Below are 17,486 nucleotides of genomic sequence, written 5' to 3' on the forward strand. Positions count from 1 at the left end.
TGACACCTGCTTCACCTGCTTCACCTGCCCCACCTACTTCACCTGCTCATCAGGTCACATTTAAAGGGTCCGTCCACCTGAAGCACCCTCAGTCAGCCATGGGGGGCAGCTTCAGCTGCTGGCTCTAGTTAGCTCTACCAGAGGGGTGTATGACCTCATTCTATCTGGACAATCAACTCTTTTCTCTGCTCTCTCTTCCTCTTCCACTCAGGGCCCAACACACACCATCTCTCTCGTTATTATGTCTCTGCTAGGAGCTCCGCTCACATTATGTGATGCACCTCATCAAACCCATCGTGCTGAAGTCGTGACCTACCTGAGGGCTGCAGCCGAGTCCCTGCAGTGCAAAGTCAGACCCGTGGTCCTGACTGCTGATGGCACCATCAGTCGGGGGCCCGTGGTCCTGACTGATGGCACCATCAGTCGGGACTGTGGTCCTGATAGCACCATCAGTCGGGGGCCTGCGGTCCTGACTGATGGCACCTCCACCAGTTTTCAGCCTCTGGCACCAATAAACAGACAACGTTTTAACATTTGAGACCTTTGGCCACCTACTGGTGCTGGTAGGAGTCTACGTTGCTCAGCTTCTCTGGTGGATCCACTCTGGTATCAGAGCTGAAGCTCAGCTAGTCTATTGATGCTGAGCTCCATTATTGATCACTCTCAATCTTCATTTCAACACCTGAACACAAAACAGTTAGAGGAAGTCACATAGCTGTACTCCTAATGTTCCTAAGGTTAGACCTCTGTGGAGACAAACTTGAGATATTTCCTCTGTTATGAAGATGAATTGAAATTACAATAAGCATGTACTTTACAACCCTTCACACTCAAAGTTACACAGTTGTCTTTACAGAGCGTGTCCTGCACCAGACTGGCTTCACTGCTCTGTTCTACAGGTGAAGACGTTCTCTGCAGACTCACCCGGACGGTGTGGAGACAAACGGATTTGAGCAGAGAGCTACTGGAAGCTGACTGCGCGCCGACACCGAGGCTGTGACTTTGTGTGTGACTGAGGGAACGAGGTGGATCCGCTGAAGGAAGAGGTTTCCAGCAGGGGTGAGTGTGGCCTACGTTCTCTTACACTGTTTGGAGCACTGGGGTTCACACTCGGCACCATCTACTGAAGAGGAGCTTCAGTAAATGTAGCCTTATTCAACACATGAAGGCTGTACAGACTGTTAGTGGTCAATGCCCTGCGCACCATTCAAGGATCCTGCTGCTGGCCCCCTCCTAGCATCCTGACAGACAGACAGACAGACAGACAGACAGACAGACAGACAGACAGACAGGGAGGGAGGGAAGCTTCTAACACGTCTCCAGGAGTAACTCTGCAGTGCTAACCAGGTTATCAAACCAGCGTCCCTCCTCTCCTTCAGACGTATTCTGGGGCATCTCATCGGAGCAGAAAAGCACTTCTGACTCTCTTTGCCCCCCCCCGTCAGGCAGCAGTACAGCCACCAGTCTGCTAGGGGGCAGCCACAGTCAGTGCAACACAAATATGAGCTTCCAAGAAAACCTCGAGGACACAACAACTTGTGAACAGAGAGAGAGAGAAATGAGGGAGCAGGGTGTCACCATGGCAACACAGCGTTTGGCCAAATAATGTGAAAGATTTGTGCTGCCCCCCCCCCCACAGCAGTATGACCCACATTTCTCAGCAGCCGCAGCCACAGCACAGTGGATCACTGTCCCAGACCACCGTGTGTGTGGAGGATGAAGCCTGCTGACTCTTCCTCTCCACCGTTCATGGTCCCCACAGGATGAACGAGTTTGCCGATCCCCCGGTGGTTCATCCAGTGCCACCGTCAGGTCAAAGCTTTCACGTGACCAAAGTGATGACGGCCCCGTCGGCTCGAGCTGCACTTCAGTCAGTGCTGCTTAGCCAACACGCTAAACTAGTGAATGTTTTACCTGCTGTCACTGCCAGCATGCAGCTCTGTGCTGGGATCCCTGAGTGCAGCCTGACCGATGGCTGTGAGACAAGACTCGGACTGAAGTGTCGATGTCAGCTGTGCGGGGAGCTGGCTAACCACGAGCTGAGAAAGAAGCAGCGAAGATGCTTTGGCCACACTGCTGTTTCCACGGCCAACAGTGAACTTTGATGCTCAGATGCTGGACGGTGTCCGGGTGTCTGTGAGGGACATGCTTTGTTCCATCAGACTCCGACAACAGGACCGTGGGCGTCTTCTTCACAGAATTCACAGCTGAGGTGTGAACAGCCTTGTTTCCCTTTCTTTACTTAATCAGGCACTGGTGAATAAACAAAAAGGAGAGGGGAGGAGCTGTTTTCAGGTGTCGTACCTGTTGGGTCGGGGCCATGAAATGCTTCGGTGTTCATACGTGTCGGTCTGAAGTGACTTTCCTACACGTGTTGTGCTCCAGGCCAGCTGTTTTCACAGGGAGAGATGCTCAGACCGAAGTTTATCAGAAAGAATCAGCTACTTAAGCCACGCAGAGCCTCAGCATCAGGCAGGGCCCCTCCCATGAACATGCTAACAGGCCCGTCGGAGCGTCCTGGCTCAGTCGATGGAGAGCTGGCCGCCAGGCTGAGCGGGTGCAGACCAGAGCTCTGTGGTTGGATAAAGCACCAGACCAGAGGCTGTAGCTCCACGGTATCATCACCCTACGTAGTTCAGCTGAAGACCAACCCAGCACAGGCCAGACGGCGTAAGGAGGACCACACGGGCCCCAAAGAAGCCTCTCAGATGTTGGCCCGTCTCCGATGAGCTCTTATAATCAAACAGAGCTGTGATGGAGACGCTGAGCTCTACGTTCATGTGGCAGCTGTAGTCAGATAGTCTGAACAGGATCAGTGGAGAAAACGTGATGCTGTAATGCAGCAACAGGGCTGATCCAGGGTTAGATTGGAAACCTCAAGTACGTTTTCAGTGCACAATGACGATTCTTTGTAACCCCCCCCCCCACACACACACACACACACTCCACAGCCAGTGTTTCATTTTCTAATACAAAGATTTTTAATGTAAAGCCTCACACCTCTGCCACTTTATCCTGGTGTCAGATTCCTCCTCAGCCTTAGTCATTGTACAGGAGCGCATAGAGTGGATATTTTAATATTTATGACTTACTCTGTACTCTGTCACGTCTAATACTTGAAGTCATGAATAATTCCACACTCGAATAAGCACAAATCAATCAAATGTCTTCCTGTGCAACATACGTTTGGAGCTCACCGAAAGTTTTACAGCATCCAATTGTGAATTATTTACTCATGAATCACACGTGACCATGAAAGTGTGACCAATCCAGAAGTATTTAAATGGCCAAGAGATCTTCGTACGCCGACACCGGTGCCCAAAGCGTTGACAGCAAACAGAAGCACTGAGCTCACTGTGGATTCCTTCTTCCTGTGCTGCCGTTGACCTCTGATCTGACCTCTCAGTTCAACAGTGTCATCAGGTGGACCCCAGAGCTGCGATGACACCCGCCGGGCCCCCGCCTTGTTCCCTCTTAACGTGGGCTTAGAGAGATGCTGCTCCAGGTTCACACAGTAATCATTTACCCAGAAATGTATCAGTCAGGAGAAGCATGTGACTCACGAATCAGCCAGACCACAGCAGCCGGTCAGCTGACTGACCCCCCCACCACCCCACCCCCCAACTGACTGACTGATGGGGGCGGGAGAGAAAATGACAAAACACAGCAGGACTGCAGACAGTGAAGCATTTAGGAGCGTTTATTGTCCCCAGTACAGATGATCATAAAGTCAGCAGTGTAAGAAACACATTGTGGTGGTGGGGGGGGGCTATACAAGTGCAGACAACCCTGGTGCCTGGGGGTGGATCCCATGATGGGCCATGCTGGAACTCTGGCCTTTACACACACACACTCACTCACGCAGACACACACACACAGACACACACTCACACAGACACACACTCACACAGGCCTCTTAAAGGAACAGTCTGCAGTAGTAGCATCATAAGGGTGGGGACTGGTTTAAAAAGGTACATATCGATCAGAGCAGAACTATACAGCTTATGCATTCAAATCAAAACAAATGCAGCCTTATAGCAAAAATATAAACTTTATACACACTAGTCTTTGCCCCTGTTCAGAAACATAAACACAAAAAATGCAGAGAATATCACAAATATCTTCTTTGCCCAAAGACAGTAAAGCGATATGTTGGTGAGCACACAGTCTCGACTGATTACACCATGCAAAGAGAAACACGAGCGTCCTGTCGACAGCTTGTGACCGGCAGAGAGGTGTCCGAACGAAGGTGTCAAAACTTCACCCGGCTTGTTTTGCATGCAGCGTCCTGATGCTCCTGCCATACTGGTGCATCAGAGGGACTAATACACTGCCAAGGAAACACCAAGCACCCAGACAGAAATACAAAGAGGAGCAACGTGACCACTTATCACAGAGGAACTCCTTAGGCTTTTAGGAATCATCAAGATCTCTGTGTCCCTTTGAGCCTCTCTAAACCCGACCAATAACGGACCCAGCAGCGATGACAGACATGACGGGGCTGAACTGTATCCACTGCGGTGGGGTGCAGTCTCTAAAGGGAAGCAGATACTACCTCTCACACGGGCAGAACGATTAAAAGAACATTTACACAAGAGCAGCCCGACCAACAAGCCTGAAATACAGCAACGGCCCAGAAACCTGAGAGCTCCGGGTCACTCAAGTCTCCACAAAACTGGAGAGCGGCTGGCGTGTTAAAGAATGGAGTCATATCTACAGCAAACTAACTCATCTGGGGGGCAGCTATATGGGGTGTGTCTGGGTTTTTTGTCAATCCGTTTTTGCAAATTAAAGCCCTTTCACGGATCTCGTAGTTCAGACGTGGTGACATGAAAATGGGGGGGACCAAAAAGGTAACTATCACGTAGTGCTGCATTTAGAATATCTCGTTTGGATTTGACCTTTTTTACTCTTCATTTGATTGTTTTTAACAAAAGCAGATTGTCACAAAATCAGACATGGAACAACAGTGGGGGTCTGTCACGTCTTCAAAGTTGGCGGCATGTGGCCTCGCTTCATTTGGTCTCCATGGCAACAGCAGCTGCTTGCCTTACTTCAGGAGGCTCGTAAGGCGCGCAGAGCGACAGAGTCCACTTCACCCTCAGAGGTTTCACAGCCTCTCGTGTGATGGCGCAGGAGAGCTGCGGCAGGCGTGTCCCTCCTTCATTCTTAGCCTGGAAGGGGTTTCCACGGAGCAGGAGAGGGAGCCATGAGGGAGCACAGCGCCAGGTTTTCCTTCCAAGCAGCTCAGCAGTTCCAGCTCTGGATTTGAAGAGGGAGCGTCAAGAGACTTTGGGAGTGTTTGCGAGTACGTGTGTGTTGTGCGTCAGGACCCCTCTGCTGGTTAGTAGCCATAGCCGTCTGGGAAAGGCAAGCCCGCCACACACTGCTCCCCGCCGTCCAGCAGGTAGGGGGCGGCATCGTCGTAGTGGGTGAGGGGCAGCGTGTCCTCGTCCAGCCCCGGGAGGCCATCCGGGTCCACCTTCAGGTTGGGCCTCTGGTTATCGGGGAAGGCCATGGAGAAGAGCGCCTCGGGATCGCACACAAACTTGTACACGTACCTCTCACCAGCCACCTGAGACAGAAAAACCTCCGGATCAATACTCTGTGTGCGTCTTGAGCTCATTCATGACACCATATTAGTACGTGTGTGAGGTCCTTTACAGACTCTGGACTTCACGGTCCAGTGGTCCAATAGTGCCCCGACCCTCCCACTCTACATGTGGAAACACTGGCACTGGCTGTAAAACTGCTCCTCATCGGAGCACCAGGCCCGGTGTAAGAACACATGCCTGTCCAGACGGTTTTAGGGAAGAAAGGAAAAGGGTGAACGTGCCTTTACCTTCTGCATGATGCCCTTCTCGTAGTAGTAACGCAGCGAGCGGCTCAGCTTGTCGTAGTTCATGGCTGGCCTGTTCTTCTGGATGCCCCAGCGACGAGCCACCTGAGAGTTCATACGGAGAGCACGCACAGATTACACAGTGGAGCAGCTGGACACGGGACATCCGTACGGACGGGCTGCCGACGGTGGAGACCCACCTCCTCGGGCTCAATGAGCTTGAACTCCATGCCGCGGCCCGTCCAGGCTATGAAGTGGCCGTTGGCCGGGTCGTCCAGCAGGGTGACCAGGAACTGCCAGAGCTGCAGGGAGCCGCGGCGCTGGTAGGGAGGTCCGTCACGATAGACGGAGGGTTCCTGCTTCACTTTACCTGCGAGTGGGGGGGGCGTCAAGAATATAGACACACGAGAGGAAGAGGGAGGAAGAACAACGGTGTCGGTCAGTGGTGCTCTCCTGCCTGATGGTCTCTGCGCCCCAGGAGCAGTCAGAGGACCGGACAGCACCGGCACCGACGCTACCCTGGGCTTATATGGAGAGTTTTCAGTCTCACCTTCTAATCTTTCAGGGACCACACAGGTATCGTCAAAGTACAGCTGAGGGTCTCTGTCAAAGGAGAAGGCTGAAATTAAAAGAAGAGAGAAACACAACATTAATGGGATCAAAGTGTAACAGCAGAGAGAGCGTGGGAAGCCACGCAGAGCAATACAGAGCGGCGGCCCCCCAGCAGCAGAACCTCCTGCCAGCTGCCGATGTGAGAAATGTCCCGCTGGTCGCCACTCCGTCACCAACGGCTCAATAAGTCTCAAAGGTCGGGGTCACGCAGGAGGACTTCACTAATGAAAGCACCCAAACATCAGGAGAAGTTACCTTCAGGGGTGTTCTGGTAGAAGCTCCCCGCTCTCCCAAACGACGACTGACAGTTAGGCACTTCTGGAAACAAAGAAGGAACAGTCACACCTCCCTCACTGGCAGGGGAGACAGAGAGACAGGGGGACAGGCAGACAGGCAGACAGGGAGACAGGGAGACAGGGGGACAGGCAGACAGGGAGACAGAGAGACAGGGGAGACAGGGGAGACAGGGGGACAGGCAGACAGGGAGACAGGGGAGACAGAGAGACAGGCAGACAGGCAGACAGGGAGACAGGGAGACAGAGAGACAGGGGAGACAGGGGAGACAGGGGGACAGGCAGACAGGGGAGACAGGGGAGACAGGGGAGACAGGGGGGACAGGGGGGACAGAGAGACAGGGGGACAGGGGAGACAGAGAGACAGGCAGACAGAGAGACAGGGGGATAGGGGAGACAGGAGAGACAGGGGGACAGGGGAGACAGGAGAGACAGGCAGACAGGCAGACAGGGGAGACAGAGAGACAGGCAGACAGGGGAGACAGGGGAGACAGGGGGACAGGGAGACAGGGGGACAGGGGGACAGGAGAGACAGGGGAGACAGGGGGACAGGCAGACAGGGGAGACAGGGGGACAGGGGGGACAGAGAGACAGGGGGACAGGGGGGACAGGGGGACAGGGGAGACAGGGAGACAGGCAGACGGGCAGACAGGGGGACAGGGGAGACAGGGGGACAGGCAGACAGGGAGACAGGGGAGACAGAGAGACAGGGGGACAGGGAGACAGGGGAGACAGGGGGGACAGGGGAGACAGAGAGACAGGGGGACAGGCAGACAGGGGAGACAGGGGAGACAGGGGGACAGAGAGACAAGGGGACAGGGGGACAGAGAGACAGGGAGACAGGGGGACAGAGAGACAGGGGAGACAGAGAGGCACAGGTACAGGTAGTAATGTGATGCGGTCAGACACTGAGGCCGAGCTGTGTCAGTGTGCTGGTCACATTGAGGCCGAGCTGTGTCAGTGTGCTGGTCACACTGAGGCCGAGCTGTGTCAGTGTGCTGGTCACACTGAGGCCGAGCTGTGTCAGTGTGCTGGTCACACTGAGGCCGAGCTGTGTCAGTGTGCTGGTCACACTGAGGCCGAGCTGTGTCAGTGTGCTGGTCACACTGAGGCCGAGCTGTGTCAGTGTGCTGGTCACACTGAGGCCGAGCTGTGTCAGTGTGCTGGTCACACTGAGGCCGAGCTGTGTCAGTGTGCTGGTCACATTGAGGCCGAGCTGTGTCAGTGTGCTGGTCACACTGAGGCCGAGCTGTGTCAGTGTGCTGGTCAGACATTGAGGCCGAGCTGTGTCAGTGTGCTGGTCACATTGAGGCCGAGCTGTGTCAGTGTGCTGGTCACACTGAGGCCGAGCTGTGTCAGTGTGCTGGTCACATTGAGGCCGAGCTGTGTCAGTGTGCTGGTCACACTGAGGCCGAGCTGTGTCAGTGTGCTGGTCAGACATTGAGGCCGAGCTGTGTCAGTGTGCTGGTCACATTGAGGCCGAGCTGTGTCAGTGTGCTGGTCACATTGAGGCCGAGCTGTGTCAGTGTGCTGGTCACACTGATAAGCAGTACAGGTAGAAACAGGTCAGGTCACATGGGGGACCAGTGGACGTCTGCAGGCCGACGTGGAGCCCAGATCAGATCAGAGTGCGCTGCACGTCCACCGAGGCTGAAATAAGATCAGCGCCGTGGCTGCTGGTTTACATCTCAATGACAATCAAGTTATGCCAGTCCTCCCCCTGGAGGGGTCATGGCCCGTCTTCCTCTGTCCAACGCCCGCCCCCGCCCATTCTTCTGTTTCCTGTCTACTGATAAGAAAATAAGAGATCGATGTTGAGGGAGTGTTTCCTGAAGTCTCCGTCTCGTCTTGTCCGAGCTTTAGAAAGTCTGCAGGAAGGCGACATCATTGTCTGCTCGTCGTGTCGGACTCCTGCTGTGGCCGCAGACACGTTTGTGTGTGTCTGCAGACCACCGAGCTCCACGCTGGTACACCCAACCGTCCATCCACCCATCTAGAGATGCTTGTTCTCTATGACGTAGGTATTTAAAAGGCCATAAGAAGCTAAGAGGATTTGTCATTACGTCACTGCCTGGCCAGCCGGTCGTCCAGCAGGCAGAAAAGGAATGAGAGGCTATCAGAGGGAGGGAGTGAGCGAGAGAAGATTAAAAAAAAAAAAAAAAAAAAAGTTGCAGTTTCAGGAAAAGAGGATGTAAATCATGAGAGTGGGGACAGCAGCTGGCTGTGTGGGCGTTGGGATCAAACAATGCTCTGACGGCTGCTCTGGCTCCTTTGGTTTGTACCATGTGAGTAAACAGCATCTCTGCTGTGACTGTTTGACGAGGCGTTTGAGAGGACAGCTGCCACTTGGCCCCTTGTGTATTCAGTAAAACCAAGGAGAGAACTTCCAGCCGCTTACCGTGGACTCGCTGTGTTGCAGGCCACTAAGTCCTCCGAGGGCACTGGCCCAGATCTATTCCAGGTAGGCTCAGGGAGGAGGTTCTCTGCACCTGCTTGGATGACCTATTTACTTTTTGCCCTTGGAGGCTTAGGCTGAGCTGAAAGACCCACTTTTACTTTGCTGGAATGACTCTGGAGGAATGATAGTGTGTGTGTGTGTGTGTGTGTGTGTGTAGAATGAGCACCTGTGTGTCCAGGCCTCTGCTGCATGCTAAAAGTCACAGGCATGTGTCGGTGCCCAGAACAAACATGGCCAGGCACATTCCTCATCCTCTGCCTGCTTTACTTGCTCTAGACAATCAGTTTCCCACAGCCAGCCGTGGACGGCGTCACTGAGCATGTGCAGAGAGGTACGGGTACGCAGACGGCTCTCATGTTGAGAGGTAACGGACTCCTCTAATCCAGCTACTCACCAGAATCAAAGCAGAAGTCACGAGGCTCCTGCTTGATGGCCATGGGGTGGAAAGCAGCCTGCCGTGGGGGGCCTGGGGGTGGAGCAGGGGGGCCCATGGTGGGGACGCCCTGCTCGGTGTACCGCGGGTCAATGAGCTCTTGCTTAAAACCTTGGGGTGGCACGGCTACCAATGGCTCCGACATCTGCCTGTGGTACGGGGGCCGACTCTCGCGTGGCAGCGCGGTGCTGCTGCTGGCCGGCTGGGGTAAGAACTGGGAGTGCCCCTGACTCTCTGAGGGGGGGAAAGGTAGGCACGGCTCTGACATCTGCCTGTGGAACCTGGAGACGAAAGGGGAACGACCCGACAACATGATTAGGTCTCTGTGGGGAACGCTGGAAACAACGGTGCAGATAAACCGGCTCAGCTCAGGGCTCACCTGTGCTCAGGTGTGAAGCTGTTGACATCCTGGCTGATGGGGGCACAGGGCACGGCGAAGGGGGGGCTGTGGCTGTGGACTGGGAGCGCCGGCTGGTTGGGAGAGCCTGCGCTTGACGTTATCGGCTGTTGTATGTGCACCGGACGCTGCCCCTGCGGTGGGTTGGAGACACGGGGGTGCGGAGGTGGGGCCTGCTCACTCAGTGGGTGTGCCCTCGGTGTGCTGGTGGGGCTGCAAGGAGACACTGGTGTTGAGGGGGGGGTTAATGGCTTAAACCCAGGGGTGGGCTTCCTGTCACAGGCACTGTAGATGAAGAGATAGATCACACACACGGGGGGGGAGGTTAGTATGCTGCCGTAAGGCTCCTGGCGGACGTAGACACGTGGAGTGAGGACTACATACCTGTAGCTGTAAAGGCACTTGTCTCCGTAGGGCATGGGACTCCGGTCCTGGCGACAGGGTGAAAGCTCTTTGGAGGGAGTCAGCTCCCGTTTGATCTTGGCTGGTGGGGGGCCATGAAACATCACTAGATAGGAGGAGACACACGGAGCAGCAGCACAGTGCAGTGCATTAGATAAGCTCCAGATACGACCTAATTGAAGCCATAAACAGAAGTGCAGCAGTTATCTTAACCACATTTGGAAGTGATGGATGAATGGATGTATGGACAGTGTCTCTGTACTCCTCCACTGACAGAGACACTTAGCAGCAATTTATCATCCGCCCTAATGACGCTCGACTCTTGGCTCTGAAAACAACCATCCATCCACCGCCCGTTAGGTAGCATGATACTAACTGCACTACACACACAAAAGCTATCAAACTCCTCGTCTGATTCCCATTAGGGCAGGCCACTACCACTACCCATGAATCAGTGTGGCTGTAATCTAATGGCGCTGACTGATTTTCTTCTCCCGGGCTGTAACCATTAGACACTAGCGGCAGCTTTCTGCGTATCGGCTGCAGTTTCCGGGGCGCCACATAATAGCCAAGTAGAAACTAGATCCCTGGGCACAGAGGAGCGGGGGCCAAATAAATCAGCCACGGTGCTGATGGACCTAAGCAGAGCCAACAATGGGCACGTGAGCTTCCCTTGTGCGCGCCGTGAAGCCTAATGGCTCGAGTGAGAGCACAGTAAATATCGGGGAGATGAGGCGTCTTTCTTACTCTGGGCTGGTGGGCACGGGGGGGGCGGGGGGCATTAACAATAAGCACCCCTCATGCAAACTCCTCTCTTCCATCTTCACAGCTAAAACACAACCTCCACATATCTCCAATAAAGTCAGCACGCTCTTCACCCCGGAGCTACTCTATACCGAGTTCAGGCCGGGTTCACACTCCATGTGACGTCCCACTGACGGGGGCTCATATCGCAAAATCTGCTTTGGTGAACGGGCAACTCGTGAGAGAGAAAGACCTGCAGGAGCAACTGCCAAGCTCTCCTCTCTGAATCTCTCTCACACACAGAGCGTACCGACAGTACAAGGTCACGGACTGCCCCACAGCAGCACGGTACAGGGCGGACTACGTGTGTGGAAGCGTTGGACGGGCCGTCTACGGTCCTCAGTAACACGTTCCAGCTCTGCGGGCTGCTCACCGGGCCGCAGTAACCACCATTTAAAAGCCCTGACAGAGACGGGAACGTAAACTGTCAGGGTGGAAGGGCCGTAAAACGCTCCATTTGGACATAATGCAAACACAGGCGGCTGCACGGAGCCGTTCGGGGACGGGGTGCCCACATGGGGGGGGCGAGTTGTATGAGAGCAGGGTTGAAACAGGCAGATCTGAGGTGGCCTGATTCACTGGAATCCAGCCCACTTCAGCAGCACAGCCTGAGTGCGGGAAAGTGTGAAATCAGATTAGGAGCCTGGCTCATGTGATGCCCCATGCCAATCGGCTGATTAAATTCAAAATGGAGGGAGGGAGGGAGGGAGGGAGGGGGAGAGCAGCCTTTCCCAGAGTCGTGTTTTGGAGATGAAGAACAGTGTTTGCCTTCAGCGGGATGAAGACATTCAGATAAAAGAGGGCTGACCCGGACATCTGCTCAGGCAAGTCATTCAGAAAGAGTCAGAGCTCTGTCCTCCAAGCTCAGCAGAGCCCAGGCAGACCAGCGCTGCCGTGGCTCTCTGGTTCCTGGTGTTCAGCCCGAAACATCCCAACGACACACAAACAATCTGTCCAGAGACAGAACAGAGATGAGGTACTCACAGCTATCCGACTGGAAATCCGGGACAAACTGCTCGTCGTCGGGCACCTGGGCTGTGGACACACAGGAGAACATCGCACATGTGAGCAAAACACACACACACACACACACACACACCCCCTTTGTCCTCTCTGCAGGTGACATCTTCACGTGTTCAGAAAGAATTACAAGGAAGAGAAACCATCGGCTGGAAATCAGCTTGTCACTTATTTCTGATGGAGAGAAACAATGTGAGCGACACTGGGGGTCCTGGTCAGCACTTCCTCGTGCACAGGACTTTGCTCCTCTTGCTCTAACTGCTAACGCTGCAAACTAGCCATATTTCACAGTGTCATCGAGTTAATCTTTAAGCTTAAAGCCTGCTCAGGTTCACCGTGTAGACACAAAAGCACCAACAGATGTTTCCAACGCTCTCTGAAAAAGAAGCTAGAAATATGAACTCACCTTCTGCAATCCAGATCTCCTGCAGCTGGCTGAGGTCCTGGAAGAGTTCTGCACAGACACAAATTGTGAGGTGAAGTGTGACGTATTCTGCCGTGCAGGTCCAACTACATGTTGGAACAGTAAATACAGGGACACCAACACGGGCGCTGTTACTGCATTACCTTCCGTGTCCTGAGCGAGTCCCGCATCCACAAACTTCCTCTTCCTGTCGTTCAGAGGCCTGCTCTGAGGTGGGTCCTCCACACGAGCCTTGTGCTGTTGGGAGAAGAAGATGGAGAGCCGTCAGAGCTGCGGTGCTGATGGTGTCCAAGGAGACCACATGGGGGTCCATCCGTGACGCAGAGCCCCGGGCTCACTGTGACCACGTCATGTGTGAGGCTGCCATGTGTCCACTTACACTGGGTGGGACCATAAACGGGACTTGCTGGTCATAGAATCCGTCCATGTTATCTGGGTGATGGGGGGAGGGCTCCAATATCAGGGGGAGGGGGGTGTTCGCTTTAAAGCGACAGCGCCTGGCTCACTCTGCGGGTCTCTGGAAAACAAGAATGGAAGTGGAGACATTCAGCAGGGGTCAGAGGACTGGACTGCCTGCACACTAGTGAGGGGGGGGGGGCACAGCCAACAGGCTGCTGAGCTGCTGGCACTCACTGCTACTCTCTCCACGCTGTGACGTGCAGCGAGGCCACCATCCTCCCCCAGCCCCGTCCTGAACCAACAGTTACATAAGCCCCGCTGCCCGGCCTCTGGGGGCTCTCTGCTCACTCTAATCAGCTTGGAGACCTGGGGGGGGGGGTGAGTCCTGGAGGTGATTAGTGTCTTATACGGGCTGCAGCCCACTGCTGGGTGACGGCACCACACTTGGACAGAGGCACCAGCTGCCCTCAGCTCAGTGCCGTGACTCCCCCCTCCCGTTAGGGGAGCACAGTGAGGGACGGCTGCCGGCCAGCGTGTGTTCACGGAGCAGGTCGGTCCACGGGCAGCACACCTCCGGGCCCCACGGGCTCTGCTGTCACCCGGCAGGAGGACAGAGATGTGACCGGGACACTTTCACCTCCTGAGGAGGGCACCGCGCGGCCCGGGCCGCTCCGCAGGAGGACCGCCGAGGAGCGCTGCGGGCCGGAGTCCCAGCGAGACTCTCCGGAGAGGAAAGTTTAGAGCCCGGGAGGAGGGAGGGCCGGGGGAGGAAGATCACACGACACCCCCTGCCACCTCCCCCTCTACTCCTCCCTCCTCCCTCCGCCCATCCCCCCACCCCTCCCTTGTTTTTCTCAATGATGTGAAACTCGACCCGTGAGGGAACACAGAGGGAAAAAAACACCCGTCCATTCATAAAAACGGCCTCCTGGCCGCAGCCCGGACCCTCTCGCTCGGTAGCCCGGATCCGGACACGGCACACGGACACTGGAGGCCGACGCACGGCGTCTGTGGACCGGACCGGAGCCCGGATAAAATGGTTGCCAAAGTAAATATCTTTAATTAAGATGGCGTGTGTCGTGTGAAGCGGCGTCAGGGACACGTCCAGCCACGACGGGGCTCCGGAAAACCAAGTTTTTGTGTGAAACCCCCGCAGCAGCTTACCTGGTGTGAGTGTGTCCGTCCTCCGGGGCCAGGCGCAGCGCCGCACTCATCCACAGACACAAAAACAACGTGTGAGCAGCAGAAGGGTCGGACCGTCCGCTGCAGCTCCTCCGACTCTCCAAACTCTGTCTGAGCTCGGCGGTCACGGCCCGCTCCCTTTTCCCCTGGGCTCGAGCGGCGGCGGAGACGCGCGCTGATTGGTCGGTCGCCCCTGTCCGTCAAGCGAGGAGCCAATGGCCGCTCCGCCGCTCATGAATTATGCATGACGCCCGGAGCGGCCAATCGCAGCGCAGCACCGGCCTATTTTTATGAATGGCTGGAGTTCATTCACATTTTTTCAACCTTCAGCGCCAGGACGTGCCTGTTAAAGGGCCAGGCGCGCTGCTAACGGCTCCCTGGACTCCGACCGCAGGCGACCACACGGTCACATCAGCCGGGGCTCTGTTCTGAAGGGACTGGGGACGAACGTGGGTACAGACGGGAGGAAATGTGTTTTTACAGACGTGATACTAGTTAACAGACCATAAATGTCAGATGTGTCTACGTGTCAGCACGTTTTAACCTGCAGGGTGCATTCATTCAGAAACAAGCACAGTTACTTAATCAGTCTGACTTCAGTGGGGAGGGGGACTTCACTTTGGTCCAAACTCCATTCAGATGACATGACACTGTATCACCTGACCCCCCTCCCACTTCAGAGGCTTCCTTTAACTAACTCTTTGGGGTGTGTTTCCCTGGAGATCAATCCCAGTACTTTCTTTGCCAAATATGCTCCATTACACCCAAAAAAGTCTAATTTAGACATTTTTCATGGCCCAGTGGACGAACCACTTCCATTTCTGACCATTAGCCAACAACAACCTCAGCGTCACAAGGTCACATTTTTACACAAAATAGGTTGTAGACTCTGAACCCTGACGCTTTCTGAGCACATTCACGCTTTCCAGAGGATGAACCATGACAACATGACCGCTTCTCCTGCTTCACCCACTACAGGTGAGCGAGGAAACATGGTCAGTCAGTTCATCTTTTCCATCATTCCTTAAAGATCAAACTGTAAATGTCAGAGCAGCAGTGGTGGGGCAGGTCCGCCTTTAACGTCCACGGTATGACAGTCACAGTCCCACAGACGGGCCACGTTTTACCGAGATACAGCACTGGGAGAAAACACCATGACGTGTGTGTGAGTGCTCACATATGTGTGAGAAGGACCGGCTGTTGAATGCCAAAGGTCAGAGGTCATAAATAAATAACCCTTGTCATTATCGCCTCTGTGACCAAGTGAGGAATCCCTCTTATAAACTCTTTGTCGATGCAAATGTCTCTCAGAGTTTAAAGCAAATTCCAGCAGCTGGTATGAAAACTAATCCTCGGCAAATCCCTGCAGCCACGGTGCAGAGCTTATGAGCCGCTGCAGAGGCAATAATAGTAAGAAGAGACAAAGAGATATGTAGTCACATAGGACACGGCACTGTCCCATGTGTCCCAGAGGTCTAAGGCCAAAGGCAGACAGCTTGTCTTTCAGGATGTGGGCTCATTCGGAGCTGAACATGTGGAGGTGAGAGGCCTTAAAAATATCCAAATTCAATTGTACATGTGTGCGAGGCATTAAACAGCAGAGGATGTGTGTGTGTGTGTGTGTGTGTGTGTCTGCAGGTCCGTGGCATCATGGTGCACCTCCTCACTGGTGCGGATGTGGTGGGTGGTCACTTGGAGGCGTGAGGAGAGTGAGCACACTGTGTTGCTGTTCTTACTCTTTCCTTAAATAAATGTGCCACATGCACAGGGTGACATGCTGCTTGTGTACATACCTCTGTCTGAGTGTGAGAGTGGGCGTGTTGAAGGCAGGGCCACTTTTAAAGCTCCAAATGTCCTGTTCCCTCGAAGACTGCCGCTGTAGGTTAGTGTGACACCGACATAACGGCCAGGTCGGCCGTGCTGCCTGGCCCTGGGTGCAATGTGGGCTAATCCTGATACCAAGAATCCTCCACTAAGCCAAGTGAGGATGAAACACGAAAACACTGCACCTGGAACCTCTAAAGCACCATCCTCCTCCACGTACACGTAGGGACGGCCGCTGTCCACTACAGCTCTGGGTTTAACGGTCAGCTTTGACCCCGGACACAGCAGCGGGGACGGGATCTCACCACGAGGCCCATTTAGTAGAGGTGGGGCTTTTGATCACATCACATAGTCTTCATCAGCTGATGGAGGTGCAGCAGGTATCACTGATTGTCCAAATTAGCGTTTTCACACTGTGTTGACTTTGAAGAGTACATGCCAGCCACTCTCTCCTCTGACAGCGTTGGACTCATGACGGATGCCTTCAAAACGGATCCAAATGGGCACAACTCAACCAGAGATGTCGTCTCTTTACATCACACATACGAACGTGGAGCTTCGTTCCTGAACCTGATCTGAGCCGCCACGATGCAGCAGCGGTGGGGGAGAGAGAGAGAGAGCCTTGGCAGTCTGTCCTAGCTTGCAAATGTCTGTCAAAATGTACATTTCAGAAAGATCTAAAGTGGGAAAGTAGTGCCTCTGGGCGCAGGATGCTCTCTCACTGAGGGACAAGATGTGACTTGCCTGCTATTAATAGCACTTTGGGAGATAATTCCTGCCTTGTTATCTTAGCAGCCGTACTCAAGAAGCCTTGCCAACGGCAGACTCTTCTGAGGCTCTCGGTTGTATAACCAAGCTTTCTTTTATTATCTCTCTCTTGTGTCTCTCCCGTTCTTAATCCAATGCCTCCTTCTTCTTTGACTTTTTCTCTTTTCGTCCTGATTGTCTATATTTCTCTCTCACGCCGTGCTTTTTGCTGCAGGAAGCTACTGGGCCGTGGATCAGGGCAAAGGGCAAAAGGACTATTTAAACAGCCTGCGGAGAATGATGACAAGAGACAAAGCTCCCTTTGCGCTGCTGTAATGAGCTTGTTGAGTGTTTTCAGTGACTGTGTTCCATCGCTTTCAGCTTTCAGCTTTCAGCTTTTCGGCTTTCAGGAACAGAGCAACGTTGCACATGAAGCTTTTAACAAGATGGAGAATGTACAGCCACGCTGGCAGCGCGCTGAGAAGAGTAACCCTAACCCTGGCAACCTTTCGTTCAATAACTTTCAAGATATTTCGCACGAAACCGAAATTTTGAACCTGGAGTTCAGCCAATCACCAGAGTCAGTAGGATCCATCCTCTGGGACCACGACTGTCTGCACAACATTTTCTGACGATAACTAACACCTTTGTC

The 17,486-nt window shown here is 54.1% G+C and overlaps 1 protein-coding gene across 1 annotated transcript; it reads right to left on the minus strand.

The window, feature by feature from the left end:
- Positions 1 to 3,692: 3,692 nt before the first annotated feature.
- Positions 3,693 to 14,301, minus strand: etv5a (ETS variant transcription factor 5a). The gene is made up of 13 exons (XM_070837658.1): positions 14,246 to 14,301; positions 13,062 to 13,199; positions 12,826 to 12,919; positions 12,665 to 12,712; positions 12,223 to 12,273; positions 10,417 to 10,540; positions 10,015 to 10,317; positions 9,597 to 9,916; positions 6,707 to 6,769; positions 6,390 to 6,458; positions 6,040 to 6,209; positions 5,843 to 5,944; positions 3,693 to 5,575 (listed from the first exon to the last, which is right to left on the minus strand). Exons 2-13 carry the CDS (start codon positions 13,107 to 13,109, stop codon positions 5,345 to 5,347), a joined length of 1,623 nt encoding a protein of 540 aa, XP_070693759.1. The 5' UTR covers positions 13,110 to 13,199; positions 14,246 to 14,301; the 3' UTR covers positions 3,693 to 5,344.
- Positions 14,302 to 17,486: the final 3,185 nt, after the last annotated feature.

The sequence above is a fragment of the Pempheris klunzingeri genome, chromosome 10 (assembly GCF_042242105.1).
Source record: "Pempheris klunzingeri isolate RE-2024b chromosome 10, fPemKlu1.hap1, whole genome shotgun sequence".
In the NCBI taxonomy this organism is placed as follows: domain Eukaryota; kingdom Metazoa; phylum Chordata; class Actinopteri; order Acropomatiformes; family Pempheridae; genus Pempheris; species Pempheris klunzingeri.

Bases quoted from the DNA above. Each gene is read 5' to 3' on its own strand.
- etv5a (XM_070837658.1), bottom strand. From the start codon at position 13,109: ATGGACGGATTCTATGACCAGCAAGTCCCGTTTATGGTCCCACCCAGT. The intron at 10,541-12,222 runs GTGAGTACCTCA...CCTCCTATCTAG, and splicing joins GGATTTCCAGTCGGATAGCT to TGATGTTTCATGGCCCCCCA. The intron at 6,459-6,706 runs GTAACTTCTCCT...TTTTAATTTCAG, and splicing joins CTACCAGAACACCCCTGAAG to CCTTCTCCTTTGACAGAGAC.